Raw genomic sequence first — 26,020 nt, 5'->3', positions numbered from 1 at the left:
TAAGCTCACATCATATTTTATAAAAAAAAATTATTGTTTATTTTAGACAACCTTTTTAAAGAATAATTGATAAACATTTTTTAATGTCCAAAAAGTTAATCACATAAAAACAGAACACAATAATCAAGCAGCAAGGCATTTGATTTGATCAGTTATATGTTCACAGTGAAGTGTCAATTAAGTGTATTGCAACATCTAGACTAGTCCACGTCCAGCTAAGTAACACAAATTCAAAAATCAAATAAAACAAACCAATACATTTACCAACATTTAATGAATGGGGAGGAACACAGAAACTAATATCATTATGAAGCCTCTTATTAAATGGATGTCAGCTTGTCTATCGTCTCTTAAGGCTGGAATACACTACACAATAAATATGCCCCGATTTTCCACCGATTTACAGTCTGGAGAAGTGCACAGTAGTTGCCAAAGGTCAGATTCAGTCTGTAGATTTGAGTTGACAGAATCCATAGAAAATCAATTAACTTAACTGAAAGTGACAACCATCAGTTAATATTTAAAGTCTGTTTATGAAGTATTTACATAGACGTTCAATGTGGAAGGGCTTAAAAAGAACACACTGAGCTTAATGGGAGCAGAAACAATTTTCAATAAATTCCATGTAATATTTATTAAAATGACAAGATTTTGCAAAATAAATAATCTAGGTCATGTATTAAGTTCATACATAATTTATTATGAACAACTGCTATTAACAATATGTATGAAATTATGCTTTTTCTTATTGATGTAACACTGATGCTGTGTGATTTTCATAGAAGTGCACCATTTAAGCTCACCTTAAAATAATATGAAATCTTTAAAAAATACAACCGTATGAAACCACAGACCATCAATAAACTGTCAATTTATAATATTATGGATTTAAAATTACAAGCCAGTAATGACTGTGAAGAAATATATTAGCGTAGCACACAATCTTATACAGCTAGTCATCTAACTGTGTTCTGTAGCATCTGCGCTGGCCCGAGCCCAACCAAACCGTGCCCTGGCCCACCTTTTCCAATCGGGCCAGGGCCGGCTAAACGAACCGCGCCCAAGTGTGGCATGGAGCGCTCACACTAGTCAAGCGAACCGCGCTTTGGGGGTTTAACACGCTTGGGCACGGATCACAACACCTAATGCAAGTATTACTGTAGCAATGCGGCGAGTCGATCAGTCTGTGGCACTGCTCAGGTGTTATGAGAGCCCAGGTTGCTCTGATAGTGGATAGTAGATAGTCTTCAGCTCTTCTGCATTGTTGGGTCTGGCATATCACATCTTCCTCTTCACAGTACCCCATAGATTTTCTATGGGGTTAAAGTCAGGCTAGTTTGCTGGCCAATTAAGAACTGGTAGTTTTGCACTGTGTGCAGGTGCCAGGTCCTGTTGGAAAATGAAATCTGCATCTCCATAAAGTTGGTCAGCAGCAGGAAGCATGAAGTGCTCTAAAACTTCCTGTTTTATGGCTGCGTTGACCTTGGAGCTCAGAAAACACAACACCAGCAAATGACGTGGCACCCCAAACCATCACTGACTGTGGAAACTTTACATTGGCCTCAAGCAACGTGGATTGTGTGCCTCTCCTCTCTTCCTCCAGACTCTGGGACCCTGATTTCCAAAGGAAATGCAAAATTTATTTTCATCAGAGAACATAACTTTGGCCCACTCAGCAGCAGTCCAGTCCTTTTTGTCTTTAGACGCTTCTGACTCTGTCTGTTGTTCAAGAGTGGCTTGACACAAGGAATGCGACAGCTGAAACCCATGTCTTGCATACGTCTGTGCATAGTGGTTTTTGAAGCACTGACTCCAGCTGCAGTCCACTCTTTGTGAATCTCCCCCACATTTTTTAATGTTTTTTGTTTCACAATCCTCTTCAGGGTGTGGTTATCCCTATTGCTTGTACACTTTTTTTCTAATACATCTTTTCCTTCCCTTCGCCTCTCTATTAATGTGCTTGGACACAGAGCTCTGTGAACAGCCAGCCTCTTTTGCAATGACCTTTTGTGTCTTGCCCTCCTTGTGCAAGGTGTCAGTGGTCGTCTTTTGGAAAACTGTCAAGTCAGCAGCCTTCCCCATGATTGTGTAGCCTGCAGAACTAGATTGAGAGACCATTTAAAGGCCTTTACAGGTGTTTTGAGTTAATTAGCTGATTAGAGTGTGGCACCCGGTGTCTTCAATATTGAACCTTTTCACAATATTCAAATTTTCTGATACTGAATATGGGATTTTCCTTATTTGTCATTTATAATCATCAAAATTAAAAGAAATATACATTTGAAATATATCAGTCTGTGTGTAATGAATGAATATATTTACAAGTTTCACTTTTTGAATGGAATTAGTGAAATCAACTTTTTGATGATATTCTAATTATATGACCAGCACCTGTATGTATAATTCTGTATGTGTGTATCTGTGAGTGTGTGTCAGTAAGTGTGTGTGAGTGGATGTATCCGTTTTACACTCTTGATGTTTTAGAATGTATCCCCTTTTTAGAATGTAACTTTTTTACTGCATTGTAGTCTAATTATTGATTTTATTTTACATGGTTGCAGTGTTACAGTCACACCAGTTCATAGGTGTGTATGTGTGTCCGTGCATGTGTGAGTTGGTGTGTTGATTTTGCACTCTAGAGTTTCACCAATTTCATTCACCAATTTCATTCTCCACTGTGGGGGATTTGTAGATTGTACACACAAAAATTATCTTTTTTTTTTAATTTCATTTCCATTCATTTCCTATCGTCAGTCATTTTTTACCGAAGACCATGAGTGTAAATATTGTTTTACGACCACTTTTTTGAATCATGCCCTCAAATTTTTTTTTTTTTTTTTTTTGTGTTCACATACCAAGTGCCATAAAAGTCAAGTTTCATACCATTCTGGTTTAGCTACAATTAAAAAATTGTATAAATGTAAAATTCCCCAGTCAGAAATGACTGAAGACATGTCAGGTTTACGTGATCAGTACAGGACTACTATCAAACATGTGAATTTTGGGGCAGATTGGACATTGTTTGGCTGAATTACAGCAACTTCCTGTTCCATTGCAAAACAACTTTGCCAGGCTGCCAGGGCTCACCCACTCACCAAATTTGAAGATGATCCAATTAAAACTGTAGCAGGAGTTTGTTAAATTACATGGCTTGAAAATGGCAAAAACTGCACAAATCGAAGAGCAAATTCAAAATGGCTGACTTCGTGTTGCATTAAGGACTTTGTTCCAGTAGAAACTTTTTTGTAGGTATTGGGACGTTACATGCATGTCCCAAATTTTTTACACATACATGAAATGTAGCAGGTGAAATTTCATAGGTGGCTCTATCAACCCATTTTGCCACACCTAATTCTGAAACCCATATCAGATGTAAACTTTCTCCAATTAGCCTTTCGCCGAGCCCCGCCCCCCTTAGTTACTGTTGCTACTTCCGACAAACAAATGGTCAAACACGACCAGCGCGACAGATTGCCATGACGGGAAGAGGTATACCTGTGCGTGTCAGTGACCTTTTTTGGAGTAATACCTCCGCGATATCCTCCAGATCGAGGCAAAAGGGGTTACAGTATGCAGTGGAGGGAAAAAAAGCAAAATCTGAGAAACACCATGACCTGTACCTCAAATGCAACCAGCACAGCCTTGTGTACCAGTCATGCTCTTGCACTGCCGGGAAAGTTCTCTTTCATATGTTATGCTATTATTGTCTATTGGGAGTAGCTATTTTTATTATTATCTTGGTGAGTAAAGGTTTTAAAAATGATAACTTAATACTAATTGAGTCTTAAATGCATAATGTAGACATAGGCTAGCCTATATAGGCTAATGTTGGCATTATTCTATTATTAAATTTCAGCTGCTATGGCGAAGCAAATAAGGCAGAGTCTTTATCTTAATTAATTTCGTTATTGCCAAATACCCATCTTAATTTAGAATTTATCTTAATTAAAATTTTTAAGAAAGACTCATTTTTATTGGTGCGTTGGCCTATTTATAGGATAAATGAGTCTATTCCTTGGGCTATTTAGAGTTCTGAGATGTTACGATGTCACGGAGGACTTATCTTAGTTGCCTATTACGTTAGTCATGTATAAATTATGTTCAAACATGTATAAATGACTCATTCTTGACAAAAGGCAAAAGAGCTGTGTGCGTGCGTACATTTGAATAATGTCGGGCTGTAAACGGGTTCGGGCTTTTAAAAAGCTGTCAATCAAAATGTACTTGTCTGGCTCTGGCCGAAATCTGTCGGGCTCGGGTCCTGTCTGGCCTAACTTTTAAGGCCCGATTACAGCTCTATTCTAGTGTCCGATTTACAAACGCCGTGGGCGCACCGCTTCACCATCTTGCTTGGAGTCAAAGTTTGTCGGAACTGCCTCACATAGTAACGGTTGCTATGATGTGTGATTGGACGATGGCCGTTTTGGGGGAGGGGCCGGCGAAAGGCTAATTCTGACACTGGTGCAAAGTTTTGGGAGTTTTGGAACATGTTTAGGCCCTCAAAAATGCGTTTGGAGTAGAAGAATACACAGAACAATTCCAAGAGGGTCCTTGCACCACTGGTGCACCTAGTGGCTTTTGACCTAATAATATTATTGTAGACATCCAGAAAACAGAATTACCTTAAAGCAGCACTATGTAACTTTCGGCGCTCTAGCGGTTAATAAACAGAACTGCACGCATCTTGCAGAAGAACATTCTAACCGTAGCTACTTCTGTAAGATTATATCTATAGCGATTCACCCAGGTACGTGTTATTCTGCAGCGGTGACAACCCAAGCAGGCTACAATAGTCCAAATATAAGCACTTATGATAAGTGTACCATAGTGATTTGTGATAAGACAAAACACAGTTTGGAAGATGAACTCATGATGTACTCGCTCATTATAAATATTTAGCACATTTTGAACACTGAACAAGTTACATAGTGCTGCTTTAAAGCAAAGACTATTTTCTCATTGCCTGCAATGTCTTAAACAGATATTGCTTCACTGGTAAATGATTAAGTAGGGGACTTGCTGGCAAATTGTTAGACACTGTCTGTGTGAGGTGTTGGTGGTCTAGGAGTTGGTCTGAAGATGATCTTTTTCTGCTGTTCCAAACGAACAGTCCTAGAGCTCAAGCATTCTATCACATGATGGGGTATGCACTGTAGAGAAATCATGCTTGAACTAATGCCATTGTTGTTTACAACAGAGGGAGGGACTCGTGTGCAGAAATTGGTATCATTATGCTTTGTAATGTCAGCTTATTTTAAACTGCATTACTTGCTGGTGTCAGCCTGCTGGTGATGGCATTTGGTTTGCACACGCATCTTACAGAAGTCTTACAGTTTTGAGTGAGCACATATGACTGAATTTCAGTTCTGTTGTCTTTGACTCAGTTACTGCTACAGAGCAATTGATGAGTGGTGTACAACCAGTCTGCTTATACCACAAACGTTTTTATATTGCATTGTTTATTCTCTTCACAAACATCAAACATTTGTCAACAGCCTTGTCAAACTTTTGTAAACTGTAGTGCCAAGGTGGAGATTGGAGAATATTAAAATATGGGTATTCTGATCTGTGCTGAAGGCCCTCAAGCGGTATAATTAACAACTCAGTAGCTCGCTCTTGTGGATTTGAATTGAGGTTATACTTGAAATGAACTAATAGCTGTGAAGTGCGCAATCAATCCTAACCGAATGCCTAGCTCTTACTTTTTTCCAAAACCAACCACAGTTTATAATCACTCTATTATGTGTCCACCATATTAAACGTAAGCTTCATGCCACATATTCATATTAAGCATAATTCATGCCACAGTTCTTCTAGCTTGTGGACAGTTTGCAACATATGCTACATTGGCTCTTTGTGGAACAGTCCCACCTCACTGATTATACAGGTGGAAGAACTGATTTTACATTTTATACTGTGAGAATAGAACAAAGGAGCCGATGTTGTCTTTCATCCTCCTTTTATAGTACCTCCATCTTTGGCTGACATTGCGTTCTATTAGCACAGCTGTTCAAACTGGTCTCACTTGCCAACGGCAACACCGTAACCCACCTGACACTGTCTACACTGAGGGCAGCTGTAGAGGGCCCTCATAACCACAGCCATCTTTTGAGAGAGCGTGGTTTGCTCGCGATCATATCTTGTGTGGTTTCCACAGGACAGCTTTTGAAGTGATTCAAAAAGGAGAGCTTTTGTCTGCCAGAGCTGTTTAATGTTTTATCTATCGACCCATAGTTTCTGAAATCAGCAAGTTAAACAGATCAGGCTGATGAGATTCAATGGCACAGATAACAGGAGTAAGAGATTCATGTTTTACCTTCGCAAATGAACCTCTGCATTATTAGTATGTGAATCACAGGAACGCTGAGTCAGGAAGAGGTCCCTCAGATTTAAAAGCTCCACCTTTGATCAGCGTCCTAAACCACACCAAGGCTTACCATTATTGCTTTTGAACCTTGCATTGTGATTCTTTCCCTGTTAGCTTTTTGTGCCATATTGTTATCTTAAACTTTTTAAATCTCTTATAACACAATGATGTATTTTTTTAACAGGTCTATACATGTAGACTGTTTTTTTTTTGGACAGACAGACAGAATCAGAGTTTATCTTTCAATTAATTCAATTCTTATTCATTCATTTGGGCTATTAATATTTGTTGAAAGTTGATTAAATATCTGCTGAGAAATGTCAAGCCCAAATTTAAAGCTCTCAGAATTTAAAGACTTTATATAATTTAAGTAGATTAGTCGATCATTGAATATACCTATCAGTAAGGGGCTCTTGAATTCAGTGAATTGTTGTTTTTTCTTTCCTTATTACTGAATAAATAGCACACAGTCCAATCCATTTTTTCAATAAAATAGACATTTCTCAGACTGTTCTTACAGGATGTGTTTTTATGTTATGTCTGCAATATTATTTGATTGCTGTTCTATGTGCACATGCAGACTGATATTGTTGGTCAGTGCATTGTATCTTGCGTTGCAGTGCAGTTTGTATCCTTGCAGACTCTCATCATATCTAATGAAAAAAATAACTGAAGAAACTCTTGGCTCGGATTCATCTGATTTTTTGCATGCCTCATTGCATTTGGAAAATGTGGACATTATGGACCCCATAGGTTCTCGGTAAACTTCACAGACAGCTTGAAACAGCATTTAAGCGACTATCAAGCTGGGTCTACATAAAGGAAGTGTGAAGAAGACCACGACCACCAGTGGGCAGTACAGTAGACCACTAACGTAGTACCTCAGATGTTGGTGCTTGTGAGTGGAGCTACTTGAGTTCAAGTGTCTAAAATGTAAATTAATAATTGTACAGATTGTACCTCGGAAGATGTCGTTGTGGCAAATCGTGACCAATTCCTTGTTTCTATTATACTGCAGATACTGAATACAGTCATAGAAACACATATATGATTGTATTTCTTTGGTCAAGAGTGCTGCAGCTGCAAAAAATGGATGTGCACCTGTAAAAGCAAAAAGGGAAGAAGGCATTTTTTACAGATCTAAACTGTGCTTGCCTTATAGGAGCAGCACATAAACGAACTCTTCAATTTAGCTAGTCTTAAAGTCAGCGTTTCTGTTGGCGAGCCAGCCCTCAACTGTGGTTCACCTGGTATCACATTCACGCTAATTAATATCTTGTGGTCATCTTTATAAATCGGTTTCATTTAGAATGCAGGTGTGGGGGAAGCATTAAATAACATTGAGGTTCACCGAGGTGTCAGTCATTTACCCTTCAAATAACTAAAGTTGTCATGAAAATGTGTTAAAATATAAGATCCCTGTTTCGCATTAAGCCCGTGTGGATGTCATCAATCACCACTGGTTGCCAGTTCCCGTCATGATGTGCTTATATTCATCCACGTTCTTGTTTTGTACAGCAGCTACTCTCATTAAAATTATGCTCACATTGTTCGGTGGTACCTGCCATTGAGGCTTTGAATTGAACCTGGCAACCACAACATCATGCTGTGGTACAAACGAGAGCCGCTTTGTATTATATGTGTGTGTTTATGTGTGTAGATGAAACTCTGGATTCTTCAGCCTTGGTACTGTACCTCGAGCTTTGGGTTGAGCAATCCTGCTCTAATTTTCCGGGAAACATTTTGAAGAGATATTTGAAAGAGAGATTGTTTTCTTCATGCGTTTTATGAGTTTGTGAGTCATAGGTTTATTACATCACAAAATACTGATCATGTCCAACTGCTTTGCCAGTACTGTACCTCCCTTCACTTGGGTTGAGCAAAAATCTGGATCACATGCTTTTGAAGTTCAAACATCAAACTTCAGCACGTTTGAGGAATGCCTTTGTGCATTTTACAGCATTTTGCCCAGCTTCAATTAGCAGCAACAATCATAACGCACCAATTTTTCTTTGTCTGACCACTGATTGGTTGCTCAAATCTGACTGATGGATTTGTTTCCTAGACTTCTGACCTTTGTTTCAGTAAATCTACACTAACCTATTCAGTTTTCTCTTAATTTGACAGCTAAAATTTCCTGTCTTCACACGACATCACGCTTTTCAGTTGCGATCTGACTTTGAAGTCCCACCTTTAAAAGAGAGCTCTTCCTTTGATAATCACTAAATCACCCACTCACCGTCCACTCTTGTGCCCATATAACAATGAATCTTTAGGTGGAATGGTGAAGAGCACAAACTCGCCTGATTTAGAGGGCTCAGTGAACCCCAGCCAGTGGCGAGACTAATTTGTACAATGTGTCCGTCTTGATCTTTCTTTTTCTTTTCTCCTTTTCACAACTTAGATTGTGTCAGTATACAGCTGTATTTATGAACACACAGAAAGAACTGTCAAAGACCACTACCTCTTTGTCAAGCTCATTGACTAAAGGCTCTATCAATCTCCAAACAGTGCTTTGGCCAGCTTTAAGGTTGTTTATTCCACATATATTTTCCAGACAGACATTTTTTTTCCCTGACAGAAAATCTAAAACAATTCTCATCAAAAAGACCTCAGCAGGTTGATCCAGATGCAGTAGTGATAGGCGGACACCTCCCAGGCTGCTTATCCAGATCTGGACTCTTCCTTTAACACCAGTTCATTTCAGTTTTAATGTGAATGCTTCATTGTTTTCAATTTCTGGTCTCGAGGCAGCATTTCCCACACTCATCTCCTCTGAACAGAATGCTGGATTCATGAATTGTGTTTTTGTTGTGATTCACACACACAACACATGTCCCTCTCACAATATATTGCTTTACACATCAATCGCTTTCGCTACTCAGAAATATTCATGCAATCATGCAGCATGTATCAGAGGATCTGCACAATGGTGCAGTTAGTGCTCACACTGACTGATGTAATATATAACTGAACCGAGCTCTGGCCCACCTCTTCGAACCGAGCCGGGACTGCTAAACGGAGCGATCACACTAGAGAAATGAACCAGGCTTCAGGGGTTAAGATTGCCTAGTGTGAGCACACCCTAATTAATCTCCCGCACACAGAAGTCTCTACCCACCCATCAAGTGTTGTCCCGCACTGCACTGTCTCTACTTTTAAGATGCCTGTTAATGTTATGATCAAGGCTCTGGACTCTGAGTATAACATTTCTTTCTATAGCAAACTATAAAATATTTTCTATAAAAACGTCAATGTCCTGGCAGTGACAAATAGCTCGTTTTATATTTAATTACATTGATGTTATAAGTTAAGATTTACAATAAATATTTTAACTGCTTCTATGTAAAAGGAATACTGCTGAAAAAAGGAACCTTATTTGATTACAGTGTTTGCCATCCAAATGTTAATACACTTTTGTTCATATAGCAGTACTTTTAAATGAAAAATGTGCACAATACACTACTTTTGAATGCATAATAAGTTTTATGCATAACAATGCGATTAATTGCGATTAATCGCAGACAATCATGCGATTACTCAAGATTAAAAATTTTAAGGTAAAAATATTATTTCCTGAATCATAAAGGGCGGGAAAGCATAATTACAAAGAAAATAAAACCATACGGAGTTTGGTATAATATTTTATTGGATTTAAAAAAAAAAACAATACAAAAAAAACTTCTGTTAACATACAGGGGAAAAAGTTGCATTGTAAAGAGTATTAAAGAGTAATAAGGCCATCACAACTGTGTCAAGGTAAATAAGTTTCCTAAAATTTCAAATAAAATGTTAACTTGTCAACTTTAAATATTGAGTTCAAGTTATAAAATATCTTGTGATGTGATTTCCAAAAACGGAATGATATAGTGATTAAGATATGTACACTCTTAATTTATGTATTGAATGTACAAATAAAATATGTTTTTACCTTTAACTTCATGTTTAGAATAAATGGCATTTTAGAGGCATTTAACATTTTGTTAAAAATTAAGATTTTCAATACAAGTCATATTAAACCAACATTGAATACAAGTGGAATTTGGCACATGGATTTTAAAGTAGATAAAAAACATAGATAAACATTTTTTTTTGGAAACTCTTATTTGTTACTGATCTACATACAAAGAGGTTAGATGATGATGTTTTGGATTATGGTTATAAATGATCATTTAAATTGTACATACATAGACGTAAAGCTTATTTTGTTGTTTTATGACCCTTCGGAGGAGATCTAAATGTGTTTGTTATAATTTCATTGCATGTGTCAAAATGACACAAACATCTTTTCTTAGCTCCTTCAAGCTAAAACCAAGTGTGTATTTTCTTATTGGCCGAAACTCAGCAAACCTTTTTCGGCTTAGCATCCGTTTATAAACTCGTAAACTCTCAACGTGAAGTACAGTCCAACTAATCCTAGCTCTGAGAGAGTGTTTATATCAAGGATAAAACAATGAGGAAACGGGATGTGATTGCCTGCATTATATTATCAAATGGAGAGTGTGGTGCATGTGGGAAGAGTGAGATGCCAATATTGTATGTTGTTGTTGGCTGAGACAGGCCCCTAAACTCTGTTCTGCTTTAGGGCCAAATGGTAACAGTTGTGAGGAATTGTGGTGGCAGCGAACGCTCACTGTCGCACCCCAGGAGGAGAAATTACCCCAGTTAGTTGCAGAGAATTAACACGCTGCCCCAGTAGTGACTGAACCAGCAAGGAAAAACAAGCAGAACTTTAAACAGAGCAGTGGGAAGGATTCCTTCACTAACACACTCATGCAGGAATACACATCCATGCAAACATACATCCATCACACTACAGCCCCCTTGTATTTATAGTCCTCTTTCACAACTCATTCCTTAGAGAAAATTTGCCTGTTCTACAACAATTCCTCTCATCACAGTGGTTGACACAGGTTACTCACCTATTTAGTGGATGTCAGTGGTAGGAAAAAAAACGCAGTGCTCCCGTCTGTATTACCTCTTAGGCTTTCTTTACATCACTTAGCACAAATTCATATTATTATATCAAAGCAGCACACATATTAACAAAATACAGTAGTCACACTGTCAGCTTAAGCAGTGCTTTATATTTTGGTGCTAAGGCTGTTTTTGCCACATAGAGTGTGTTCAACTCTACGTTGGTTCAAACCTATAAGACTTTTGTTATTCTTTGAAACACAAATAAAATATTTGAATGAAAACATATTTCTGAAAGAGTCTATTCCACCAAAACATCTTTCAACTTATGAAAGTGAACCAAAAGTTCATAAAGACGTCTAAAACTAATCAATATCAGTTGAGCAGTTTAATAAAAGTCTTTAACCCGATAGCAACAAATAAATAGAGCACATAAAAAATGGTCAACAGCAACTCGACTGCTCTTGTTTGATGGTCAAGAACAAACCTCATTAGTGGCCTAATTGTGACACAAGTAGAAATCTCACTGGTCAAGCAAGCATGTTTGAGCTTCCTTTCATTTGATTTGCTCATACAGTATTATATCTGAATTTATCAGTGATTATTTGTGAATAAAAGCATAAATGAAATCTTTTATCATATCAAGTAATTGTGTTCAGATTTAGAAGACTTGGATTAAACCGCTGGATCCAAATAGCTTACTTTTAGGGTCTTCTTATGAACCTTTTGGAGGTTTTCAAAGATGATCAAAAGTCCTATTTGTCCCTTAACATTTGGATGGAAATATGGTCCATGTTTTCATGTAAATTCAATTTTATGGAAAAAGAAAAAAAGAAATAATTTCCAATTGTCAGTTCCTGATAATCATCTTACAATTTATGGCTGTTTTTCAAGGAAATACTCCGGAAGTCACTTTATGGTTTTTACACAGCCACAAGTATGTTATTCAGCAGATACAATGTCAGTTTGAAAGCACAATGCCAGTCTGCTGTGCATTTATGCTCTGTTTACAAGAGATAAATCAATGCTTTTAGTTCGATTAATTTGTGTCTTCATTCATTAGCTATGTTGGAGGTGTTCAGTGACTATTGGGCTGAAGAACTGAATGTTTTGCACTGTCATCCACATTGGTGTGGACAGCATGGCTGTCTGGATCTCTTTACTGAAGACAAGCCTGTGCCCCCACAGCCATGCAGCCCAGCAGGCTCTTCTGCGGCAGCGGCGGCTTTGCAGAAAAAGGGGGGTACGAATTTCTCAGGGTGACATATTTTTCATGACAGGCTCCCGGGCAGAGTATGCCGTGTGAGAGGGGTACATTTCTCCCATAGAGCTGTGATAGATCCCAGCCCCATAGAAATGTTTTCCTGTGACCCAGACACATGAGCAGACAGATCTTGTACTGCTCACAGCAGTAGATTGGATTCCTTTTAGTGATGTGATTCTTTTGAATCTGCTCACCAAAAGTATTAAAGTATTCATTCAATGGATGATTCTGCAGGCTGCTTTAAGTCAGCAGGTGGCACCAAGAAATTGTTCCAACAGCTGATAAAGACATCACAGAAATCCACTAGTAATTGATGTGACTCCAGTCTGTCAAATGACATCTTGTAAAGCAAATATTATGGATAGGGAACTCTTATTTTAGCCAGAAGCAATGATTTAAAGTTAAAAACACCTTGATGGATTGGCCAGTGTCCTATGGTGTTCCCTTTTGCCTAAATGTAAACATCCATAATACACTTATGATTTGGCACCAAGCCTCTGTTGATCCAACTATCTGTGGGCGGGAATTAAAGAATGTGGAAGTAGATTTAACAATAGCCCTGGAGCTGTCAAAAGTCCACTGGATGATGCAAATGTCATGTAACACGGAAAAAGAATACACATTCTCCATTTGCTTATACTTCCAACACTGTAAAAATCTTATTGACATTCTGCAAACTTCAAAAATTATTCAGGTGCATATTAGTATATTATCAATTATAGTTCCATATTACTAGTGGTTCATTTAAATAATTTTTCTTTTTACCAAAATTAAGCTGTGTTGCGATCTCATGATAAATTAAACCAGTCATAGTAAAGTTCTTTGACGACAAGCCAGCTCTCTAAATGTCCTTATTGTGTGAACAAAATAAACACAGAAATAGTCCAAATGTGTTATCTGGGAAGCGATAATTACATCATTTTGCCCCTTCAAAACAATTAAGGCTAAAACCGAAAATTTAGTTTTGAAATGGACTGCATTTGTGTATACTGATGTATATTGATTTTGGAGTAATGGTTGTATATTGTGTAATTATCAAAAGGCGCAATACATTTGATTTCACCTTCCTGTGATGTTTAAACGACACCTGTAAGATGAGAGCAGCCACAACTCAGCATTTATTGTAGGAAACTCTTTTAACAGTAGGGAACACCTATAATACTTTCTGCTTGTACTCTAAGTGAGGCACGAGATCAACCCATAGCGTGAGACATGTTCTGATAACAGAGACTAATTTATAGAAAACAGATTTGAATGCAGAGGATTCTCTCCAGTTAGTCACTGGTTTGGGAATTGAGCAGGAACATGGAAAAACTGGAATTGTTTGCTGTAAGCTGAGAGAGACAGACAGAGTGGGAGAGAGCTGGCAGAGAGGACAGGACACGGATGGTCAACATCCACCCTTCCTTTGCAGACCGCCTCTCAGAAGGATTTGCAGTGACTTTTTCAAGCGATTGGCAGTTAGCGTCTGGAAAGGCGGCTCAGGTCCAAAAGCAAATCACTCATCTCTATTATTCCCAGAATCGGAAGTGTCCCATTCCACATTACAAGCAGGTACGGAAATGGACCTGTTAACTGCTTTGGTTTGTTCTTGTGTAAAGCATCTGGCAGCAAATGAAAGCTAATCATGACCAGTTGTTTAGAGAAAGACGCTTGCTCTAATGGGTCTGGAGGTGGGGCGGCCAAAAGTGTTTGAGATGATGGCGGGATGGTGAGAAAGAAAAAGCATACATGAGGTCATATGCAAGAACATCTGTGTATGATTGGTGTCTCTCTCTGAGGGCTCACGTTTTTACAGCATCACGTGTAGTGTGGACATTAGGATATCCTCAAAAATTTGGTGGTGTTTGTGGGCCAAATTTTACACTTCTATCCCTCATGAATGCATCCAACAGTCATGAACGAACATCTTATAGTAAGTATTGTTTTAGGTCTAGCATAGAACGTAGTCGCATCTTTATATGAGACAAGTGCAGTTTAAGTCGAGTGATGATGGGAGCTTTATCTAAATGTATATTTCTTATAATGCCTTCTCTATTGCTTTGTGTTTTGTACTGGATGATACAAAATATCACTTTACCAAGAAGCCAAAATAAAGTTTTATGAACATCGGATTCACAATTTTCTGTAAAGCTGCTTTGAAACAATGTGTATTGTGAATATATTTATATATATACTAAATATATTTGACTTAACAACTGAGAATTAATTAATGGGTCAATGACATGACATTCTTTTTTTTTTTAACAGATCTACTAATTTGTACAAAAGTACATGAAAAAAAAAATGCAGTCATTCACAGAGAAGTCATATGGTATGGATCCCCAAAAATATCAGGAAATTCGACCTTTTTTGAAAAATATTATTTGGATTTTATATTTCATTATAAAACATTTTTGTAAATGATTCAGATGTATATACGGCCATGTATTTACTGCATAAAAAAAGTACAAAAAAATTAAATTGATGGTTTAAAGTCATTACATTTTCTTTTCTTGAAAATAGTGCAGTATATATTTTTTTTCAAATCCCTTTGAAACTAACAAGCAAAGTACATTTCTAAGAACTATTTTAAACTAGATTTTTAAAATAGGTTTTCCTTTTTCTTTAATGCAAACACGTTTATTTGTCATTGACCCACACACATTTTCATTTCTTGCACACTCTATTTGAGTTTGTGTGTGTGTGAATACACATTGTCCGTGCTCCGTAATGTGGGTTTAGAGGTTTATTCAGTATAATAGCAATTTAAATAAACAACCCTTGCTTGGAACAGACTCCGCTTTATTATATGGCTGATAGTTGCAGCCTAAGCCAGAAAAGGCAGCTGTCATATATCTGCACAAACACTGAGTTCGGAAATGGAGAATTATGTCACTGGAATGACAGGCTTGTGTGAGGGGCACCGGCAGGCTGGCCTGTTTTCCCACGAGTCCACTGCTGCCAGTAAAGGGTTACTGAACTGTTATGAGACTGAAACTAAATCTTACCTTATGTTTGGGGCATTTGCTTCTGTTTGTAAAGTCTGTTTTTCTTTGACACTATTGAATACTTTGTCTGTCATTATGTGTCTCTTCTCCTGCATTAATCTGCTTTATGTCTCCTCCAGTTGATGCTTTTCTTTATCTACGTGATTTTCGTTGCTTTGTCCGCATTTGTGGTCTCTGGACCCCCTGGTGGACATGCTAATTTTCTCTTACCACACGCATGGCTTCAAGTTAAGCCATATGTGACACCGTTCTTTGCTTCTGAGGTAATTATGCCTGAATCAACATGGGTGTGCAGCTTTGACGGTCTTGGCTCAAGTAAATAGTGTCCTTTGAGGAATGTTATGGGTTCAATCCAAAAATCTATTTTACCATCACATTGTTCTAAACTGATTTATTTATTTGTTTATTTTTTGCGTGTGAAACATAAAAAGCATTATAAACGTGGTAGTGCAGCCAGAGAAACATACTAAATCAATGTCAGTATTGACTGAAAATCTTGACATCCACCACAGCTCTCCTTTGTGTTTATGAGAGTTCATAAGAGTAGAACCTTCTCATTAGAGTAGAAGTAGAGATGTTCAGTTGTGTAGTTATAGAGGATGGCATTAGCAACAGCAATGGTCATGGGTTCAGTCATGAGCTAATAAAATGTTTGGCTTTTGTCTGTTTAAAAAAATATACTACTGTTATATTATAGACTAGTATTTGTATATACTAGTGCTGCAATGATGCGTCGACGTCATTGATTACGTCGACTACAAAAATACGTCGACGTGCGTGAAATGCGTCGACGCGTCACACTGTTTACATCTCGCGTAATGGCAGCTTCTGCTCCTAGGAATGGAGAAAGTTGCATTCTATCAAAAAAACAATAGGAAAACATACTGGTGCTCTCCGGTGTTATGGTTTAACTGGTTACCGTGTTTTCTGGTGACCAACTTCCTGGTTCAGGTCTCTGCTGCAGATGTGATGGAACGACCGCAGCAGATTCGGCGATTCTTAAAGCACAAACTGATGTGATATTATAAAGTGTCTAATAAACGCAGACTTGCTCATTGCATGATTCTGATATTCTTGTAAGGATTACAATTTATTGGTATGATCACCCGTAGTGGCTGAAGTAAGTAAGATAAACAAAAAAATAAAGTAAGTCTGTGTTGGTGTGGGTTTCGAACAAGCGTTAAAAGACGGCGCGCGGCGAGACAACAGTTACGAACCACCGAGCTACCGATCCACACCGAATCAGCTTCAGATCTCAGGATTCAAGACAGGACTCTCGGCAGCACATCGTGCAGCTGCTGAATCAAGGAAATGTGATCGTGTTAACTTGTGACCTGTGTTTACCCATTATGAAAATAAACCATAGCAGAACCCTGACTACATTTTATGGTTTGTGATGCTAAAGAACATTTCATGACATCTCAGACCACTGTAAATTTGTGGCTACTGTGGTTTAATTATAAACGCTATCGTTAACTCATATTTACCATAGTAAAATAATTTTCTTTGCTGCTTTATTTTTGTATACTGTAAAACCTTTTAAGTACAACAACCACATTTAAGTATTTTTGGGGGAACAAAAATGAATAAAGGTTGAAATATCATATAAGAAGTTGTGCTTTTTTTTGTAAAGTAATCCAAAGGATTCATTAGCTAATCAAAAAAGAACACTAGATTAATAATTTATTTTAATAAAAATAATCATTAGAGTAGTCGACAAATCAAAAAAAATAATCGTTAGATTAGTCGAAAGAAAAAAATAATCGTAAGTTGCAGTTCTAGTATATACTAGTAGCTATACAGCTGTTAACAGAGCTTAACTTGCATTGAACTTGGAACATTCTTTTAATAAATTATTATGAAAAAGAAAAGTGAAAAACAACCTCCGACTGCATCTGTCATTTTTGACTGTGATCAAAGCTCTGCTGCCAAACTGCATTTCATCCTTCAGAAATGTGTTCAGATCTCTTCCTAGAGCTGCCAGATTAATAATCATGAACCTGTTCCTGGTCTGTAGCATAGCCAGGAAACCTGCACCTCCATCCAACCACGGCTCTGGCCAGACCACTGCGGTCATCAGTGTGCGCTCCCCCATCCTTGTGGAAATGCCTCCAATCTAGATATAATTAACTTTATAAAAAAAAAAAAAAGTATAATTAAGAAATATAATAAATGTAATGTAAAATACATTTTAAATTAAATGATATAACTTTCACTTATTCTTTGCTTGGAGCCAATCTGTGCGACTGTCTATTGGTCGAACATCTGTTCACTATACAATTGTACAGTTCAGAGTAAACAATCTTAAAAATTGTTACATTGTGAAGCATGTAACTTCTACACATATGCTAGTGTTTCCGTCCTCCTTATTCACACGTGTTAAGATTAATGGAAATGAATGGAACACCAAAGTCTGCTTTGACCGCACATTCACCCATGTTAAAATGCATTTCCAAATATTTCCAAATATGATCTGCGGGTCTTAATAGTATTTTGTTTCCGTTGGTGTTTTTTGGCTTCGTATTAGTTCTTGATTTATATCTTTTTGTACCTATCAGCTGACATGTCGCATTTATATATATATATATATATATATATATATATATATATAAAACATTTGGTCCTTCCATTCTTTCCACCAATAACAGTAATGCTGTGAGTGACGGCTGTTTTGGCTTCTGTATCAGAGTCTGAAATGTGTTGGAGATTCTTCTTCATCAGGCTTCATCAAAACAGCTTGTTGCACAGTGGAGCAAGGCTTATTTGAGTTGGCAGGCTGATGGCAGCAAGCAGAAGCAAAACGAACAACTTCCCGTTTCTACTAAATTACATCCAGCTCACTGCTGCTAGGTATTGAAAATCTGTCAGTAAGCTCCTCGTTTTTACAGTCGTGGTTTCTGTTCAAGTGTGTGTTCTGCTCTACCTCAAAGTCCACATACAGGTCAACCTGTTCACTCTCTCTGCTTTTTTTTTGTTCTTTCTTTTTATCTTTAACCACTTTCTCATTAATCTCTTTTTCTTTCCGGTTCATTCTTTCCTTTTATTTCTCGCTGTCTGCTTTATTTCTTTCACTCATTCTCTCTACTCTGGAAAGAGCCTTTCAGCAAGGTTGGTGTTTTTAGAGGAAAGCGGAGGGAAGCCACACAGCTAGATATGCACCAAAGCCAAACGGCCAATTAACTTCCTATTAAATCATATTGTATTGGACATATTCTGTAATGATCCATGGTATTTTGTGCTTAAGTTAACTTTTTTCTTTTCATTTTGTCACATGCTGCATTTTTTCCCTTTGCAGTTTATGGTCTGCTCATTTCAGCTTCTGAAAGAAAATGAGAAGATTCCGTTCAGATGGTAGTCTTCTCAAGTGTGTGATACAAAGTTAATGTACCAATGCGCATAATAGATTTAGACTTAAAAATGGGTTTGGAAAGTCTCAAAGGATTCTCTGCAAACTTAGTCAAAGCTCTGAACTCAGCACACTGCATCATGCACATTTATATGTTTTTAAGATAATTCTACATGTTGCTCCTCTCATGTTCCACTTTGCCTCTAGTGTTTACTGAAATTGCTCATACAAGTTTGTATCCCATGTTGCATGTAGGTGATAGCTATTAAAACTAAACAATATTAAGGTGATTGTTTGTCCATAAAATGTTCTGTTTCTCAATAAAATAGCCTAAGCACATAGATTCAGAGGAAAGCTAATTTTTAGATTAAAAAAAAGATTAACTCTGCAAATCATGATTCAGATGGTTAGTTATTCTAATACAGTAGCACATGTCTAGTGATGGGTAATATTACAGTATAATGCAAACTTTGAATTGTAGAATTTTTCTATACTTTTTTTTTACTGGTTGATTACAGGTATTCTTAATTGAATGTCCAGTTTTAGTTTCAGTAAAATCTAGTTTGTTAAATGTCATATTTGTGACATATTGTGTACTCTCCTGTCTCTTTCTACTTTCACATGAATACAATTCTAAAAAGCACAGTGAGTGTGGAAGTGTAGCATTCATCAGAAAGAGTGAGACTGTGTCTGTATTTCTCCAGATCTGTTACATTTTCTCCCAGATAGAGAAAGTGGATTATAAACTTCCCTACTTCATCCTACTACTTCCAGGAAATCTGAAACTGTTTTTGTTTGATTGCTTTAGTAGTTTAATTTAAGTACTAATTGGAGGTCCAAGCAACAAAGCTGTTGGAATCAGTTGTGTTTGTACGGATTTTCTTCTTTCTCTGTGTTTATTTCTATTTTATTTTTGCTGTAAAACAGTTTGTCAGAGACCATAAATCGCAGAGACCCCAAAATCAGTAGTACAGTGTATACTGTGTGCATATATATACTATGCACACTATAATAAGCAAATTTACACTTTTGCAATAACTCTAATACTACTTGGACTCAAATAAAAATATATTTATTTCCTCTGAACCCTTGCTCTGAATTAAATGGTTTAATGGAACGTAATATCTTAAATACATTTTAAAAGTATTTACCTAGAAAAAAGTTGTTTTTTTTCTTTCTTTTTTTTTTTCTCAAACTCAGCCCTGATTTCTAAGACATTTTATATTGTCTAGAGATGGTAAATGTTAACAGATTTATCAAATAATTTCACAAAAACAAGTCTTTATTTTTATATTTACAAGTTCATGTTTTGATGAGACTGCTAATGACTGAATAAGATCTTCGCAAAGTAAACATTTGTTACACATAGTCAAAGGATGCAAGTGTTTGATCAAGAAAGTAAAAAATGTGGTTCACATTTTTCTTGGTTTAATGCCATCTTGAACTTTACAGCATTCTAAAGATGCCAAATTTTACCAATTTTTATGGAACTAGGGGGCGCTATAACTTAAGAAAAACCTAAAACTGTGCAACTGTGATCAAAGGTCTTGATCCACAATAGTTGTATCCACACGGTCTGTTCTTTCAAATTTTCCAATTTTGGTCCAAACTGCTTGGACACAAGTTATTGCCACTTGTGGCTTTATTTTAGCAGTAGTTCCACAGATGTCAGCAAACATAGACTTACTAATACAGTCAGGAAGGCCTCAGATGGTGTGCGGTTTAGCCACAGCTACTAGCTGACACAAACCACACATTTCTGGCCACTATAAATCGCTCCCACTCACCACAAAATGATGGCAGGAGAATACTTTCACATGGCGTGTGTTGCACTCTTTCTCTCTCTAGGATCATGTACTAAACAATTTTTGATGTTTTATATTGCATTTGCAAGTCTTGGAAGTAATTACGAATGATAAGCTTGTGTACTGACTTGGTTTGTTGTGTGTTTCAGAGATCATTGATGACCTTGCTCAGCTTGTGGACAAGACGGACGGCCGCATCAAAAACGAGACGCACAGAGTCAAGCTGTTGGACACCAAGTCTGCTTCCTGTGGTGAGTGTTCTGCCTCAGTAGAGCAACTGTAGCACTGGGTTTATGTACTCAGCTTCAAGAGCTCGGCAACAATAAGCCTGTCCATCATTCAGATTTTTGGCTATCTATCTCTCTCTCTGTCCCTTCTCTCCTCCCTATTGCTTCTAGTGTGATCTGCAGAACTGAAAGGATTTAAGCCTACTGCATGTATATGGCAAATTCAGATCTTCATCTTATGGTCTGTGTCAGATCTGTGTGTTTGTTATTGGAGTGGCAGTAAAGGTGAGATCAGGCTAGACATTTAGAGAGGTCATTTAAACATATTTCTGGAAAGTTCTGCAAGAAATTACAGTATTTAACATCTCTATACTTCAGAGTACTTTCTTCTGTGGTGTCAATTTGTTAGTCTGTTGTTAAAGGGATAAAACACCCAAAAAAGGTGTTTTAAGAACATCATGAGTGCTCTTTTTAAGATAATGAAAGGGGGCTGGGGCTGTCATGCTCCAAAATGTAAAAAAAAAAAAAAAACCATGATGAAAATGGTCCATGCAGCTTAAATACTATATGCTAACTTTACTTTTTTTTTTAAATCTGTTTCAATCAGATGTATTTCACAGTACAGGAGAAAATATCTGTTGCCTCTTCCATTACATTGCTTCTTTAAGGAGCTGACAGAAAATTATTTATTCACAATTTTGACATCCTTGACATTTTGACACCCTAGTTATCCTTGGTGGATGAATTATGAGAGAGATTCTAATTTGAGTTTGGAGACTTTCCCATGAATCTCATGAACTCAGAAGGGGGCTGGGCAATATGAACAACAACAACAAAAAAAAACATTATTGAACATGTAAGGATATGAACATATATGAACACGAGATTTTTAATGCTGAATGGCGAAATACAATATACATAACTAGGTTTTTAAATTGTTCTCTTTGCAAGAAAAAAAAAGTAAAGAGTAAAAAGTAACATCCTACCAGTCCCACAAACAATGTGCATATTGAAGTCTATGAAAAGAAATATAGTGGCTGTAACCACATTGGCTATGCTATATAGTATTTGCAAAAACAAAAGCAGGTTCAAATCACTTTACATTCTGTTATAACTTTAAGCATTAAAAGCATTAAAATCAATAAATAGAAAATTAAAATAAATGACAAAAAAGCACAGACTAAATGTCACCGGTAAAAAGAAGATACATTCACTTACCGTATTTTCCGGACTATAAGTCGCACTTTTTTTCATAGTTTGGCTGGTCCTACGACTTATAGTCAGGTGCGACTTATTTATCAAAATTAATTTGACATGAACCGAGAGAAATTAACCAATAGAAAACATTACCGTCTACAGCCGCAAGAGGGCGCTCTATGCTGCTCAGTGCTCCTGTAGTCTACCCCTGAAAACATAGAGCGCCCTCTGGCAGCTGTAGACGGTAATGTTTTCTCTTGGTTCTAAATAAATGCGACTTATAGTCCAGTGCGACTTATATATGTTTTTTTCCTTACCATGACATATTTTTGGACTGATGCGACTTATACTGAGGTGCGACTTATAGTCCGAAAAATACGTAAGTGAGAATAACTCACCTACATTTGATTTATGTCTAGCATATATTTGATAGATTTTTGCCCCATTTCGAATGTCCCTTTACATTTACAGCTATTATAAAATACACTTGCAGGTTTAAAATTCTACATATGGTACATATATTATATAAATATTTTAACAAACTGTATAATTTATTCAGAATTAGTGCACTCCTATTCTATTGCACTCTATCTGTTTGTGCTCCATTTGTTTCAGTTCAATTTGGAAAGTAAATAGTAACATTTAACTACTCTGTATCGATATAAGCTGTATTGCTTCATTCTATATTGTTTATAAAAATATTGAAACTTGATATACCACCAAGCCCTGCTCCGAAGGGCTTTTCACACTGCACTTAACCCTGGGTTATCATCATTCTAAACCCTGCTTTTAACCCCAGGTAAAGGTACGTTTCACACTTGTAATTTAGAAGCAGTGTTAGAATGTTATGGCTAGGTGCTTAGCAACAGACACCCAACCACGTACCTCACATTCACATGCTTTGGACAGTCACAGAAACACTGTGTGTCTTCACAGTCCGTGTTTGTGGGGGAAAATGCCAAAAGGTGACAGAAAATGTGTCAATTGGAGTGACAAAGAGACTGATTCATTCTTCTATTTATAGGCAGAAAAATCCATTCAGGAAAAACTTGACAGTACAGTCAGCAGTATATGATATGAGGATGTGCAATGCTAGAGCCTTTATGTGAGCCAGATGTGTGCTGCATTTGTCTCGAATATGCAAATAAGTACGTTAAGCCAGGGTTTATGAACATTCCGGATTATTTGTTAACTCCGGGTAAATAAGGAGCATTGTGAAACGTGAAGCAAGATAACCCAGGATTCTGTTTAGAGGAGGAGTTATTATATATCATTTATTTCTTTTTGAAGCTTCGAAAGCTCCAGTCTGCATTTATTGTAAATGGAGGAAAAAGAACGACCAGCACAGTATTTAAATTGCCTTGTATATGTGTTTGGAACAACAATGAAATAATGACAGAAATTTCATTCACGGGTGAATTGTTCCTTTAATTAAATCAATGACTGCAGCCGTTCAGATTTCTCAAGTTTTGTGCATGCCAACCATGCCAGGAACGCTTAAATAATTTCACAAGTGGTAAATGTTGAAGCATGTCTGCATACTCGAGCAGCAGACACAAAATATCTGTCTTCATTAAGCTCTTCATTAAAGGAATACTCCCCCCAAAAATCCTTTGATTATTTACTCACCTTCATGTTAGTATTAAGTTGCTCTTTTCTTCCCTGCAAAAGTGAACAGTGATCAGGGGTTGTCAAACCTGATGCGTCTGAACTGTAGCACAGGATTTTATTTATAAAATATTTTTTGAATAACTGAAATTTTACACACACAGCTTTCATATGGCTTCCAAGCCTTACTGTACATACTGTAGCTGTTTGCATTTCTTTTTTTTCTGGATCTTGACAGCTCCTGTTCACAGTATTCTATATATATTGTATAGTATTCAAAGAGCAGCTTAAACATTCTGCTAAAGATCCCAATTTTCCGCAGAAGTAATCAAGTCATGATTCATCTCCTGTTTTGTTCCATGGAGGAGAGTATGTCATAATTATTTGAAGCAACATGATGGTGAGTAAATGTTGGCATATGCTCAATTTTGGGTGAGCTAACCCTGTAATGCTGGTGTCTTTGGGGGACGCAAGATGTTCCACAAATCTACTCTCTCTACAAACCTTTTTGGTGTCACTGTTTATACTCCTGAACATGGCATAATTTTCATTTTGTCATTACTGTTGACAGAAGAACTTTTATTTACAGGAATTTTCTGTAGCTCAAATTTTCAAGGCGTTATTTATTAAATTTGCTCTTTATAGAAGATGTGGAATTGATCGTGAATTATTTTTTATGTTCATTTGCATGTGAAGGGTGTGTATAATAAAACCATTAACTTCTCTACAGTGGGAGCAAGTTTGACTACATCACTCCTAATTGTCCTATAAAGATCCATCTTGACTTTTTCTGGGAAATAAATGCATTGCTGCGATTGGTCCTGCTCCTCTAATGTCACACATAATTCCATTTGTTTGTCCAGAGGACTTTGTTTGCAGATCCCAGAGCTTGAGGCCAAATTTGTAGAGTTTTGCATTGCTTCACTTTCTCGCTCCTTTATTTCTCTACCCCTCTTCTTCTCGTCCCGCGTCTGCTTTTAACACTTAACCATATTCATGTATTCTGTGAGGGGGGTGAAGGAGGGGTTGATGAATGGAAAAATTCCTCACTGCCTTGTCGTCCGTACCCCACTTTTTTTTCTTTCTTTTTTTTGTCTTTCAGCTTGTGTTCCCTGACTCACTTCGCTACTCACGTTTCCCAACTCTGTTTGACACTTTTCTTTGTCTTGTGGACAGAAAATGTTGAAAAATAACATGCCTCAACATTTTTTAAATCTTTCTATGATCGTCTGATCATTGTCTCCTGTGGCCACACAAGGTTTATACATTATGTCTCTGCTGTATTTGTCTTGTTTTTCGGACTGTATGGTTGGCTTTATGCTGAATGTCCTAGAAGAGGATCAGTTGTTCTGTTGTATCTGTAAGTGTCTACTAATTTTCTTTCTATTGTCTATTTGAGATTAGTTTATTCCTGTTTATTCCAAGGTTTTGGTGTGTTATATCTATACCCTAAACATTTGAATGTTAGTGTATAGATATAGACCATATGGCTTCAGCTTAGAATACAAGCAAAACATTTTTACATCAGAAATGTGGACTTTAGTACTGCAGTCAAATGCAAAAAAAAATTACAAATTAAAAATTGTCCGAACGAGTCATCATATTGTAATGTATGAAGTCTGATGTTATTTCATTTGTGTAATTAGTTTTTAATTTGTTTAAATTCTACAGCCAAATACTTTACAACCATCCTCTTTGGAAAGACGAAAAAGAAAAAAAGGGCTATTAGGAACAGCATTGACAGGCAGATGAAAATGATCTGGTCAGAGAATTATTGAGTAAAATAAAGTTCAGGCCCATCTTATGTTTTGTTCAGTGTTCAGGCCCCTGGTTATGAAGAGCTGAAGTTTGGGGGCTGTTTACACAACAATGTTTTCAGGCAAAACTGGGAAAATTGTATGTGTTTCGCCTGTTCATATACTCGACAGCAGCGTTTTGGGGACTGAAAACTTTTATATTTATTGAAATGGGTTTCAAAATGCAAGTTTTTGAAAATGCCCACCGTTATCGTTTCCATGTAAACACCCAAAACGGGAATCTTTTAAAATGGTGACGTCATGCGCGTGCATAATATGCGTTCGGTATGTAGACATGTGCAGTACGTGTCGATTTTAAAGGCAAGTGCGAACAAACATAAACAACAGTGGCAGAGTACATGGTACTGCTGTTGCTGCTCAAGAGTTTGCTAACGCTTCTTTAGCATAGTGTGGATTTACTACACCAATATAACAGTGGAGACACATCATATACAACATATAATCCTCACCTCCCAACTACTGGCCTGGCATAGGTAATGAAG

At 37.1% G+C, this 26,020-nt stretch overlaps 1 protein-coding gene across 1 annotated transcript in view; it reads left to right on the top strand.

Moving 5' to 3' along the window:
- The window catches only part of LOC132151937 (syntaxin-8-like), a 71,601-nt gene that overhangs the window by 42,191 nt on the left and 3,390 nt on the right, over positions 1–26,020 (top strand). The window contains exon 7 of the mRNA XM_059560493.1: positions 20,839–20,940. Coding sequence (XP_059416476.1) covers positions 20,839–20,940 — 102 coding nt within the window. The remainder of the gene's footprint in view (positions 1–20,838; positions 20,941–26,020) is intronic.

This window comes from Carassius carassius, chromosome 10 (genome assembly GCF_963082965.1).
Source record: "Carassius carassius chromosome 10, fCarCar2.1, whole genome shotgun sequence".
Taxonomy (NCBI): Eukaryota; Metazoa; Chordata; class Actinopteri; order Cypriniformes; family Cyprinidae; genus Carassius; species Carassius carassius.
The sequence above is the reverse complement of the archived record's forward strand: the minus strand, read 5'-3'. Positions and strand labels throughout refer to the sequence as shown.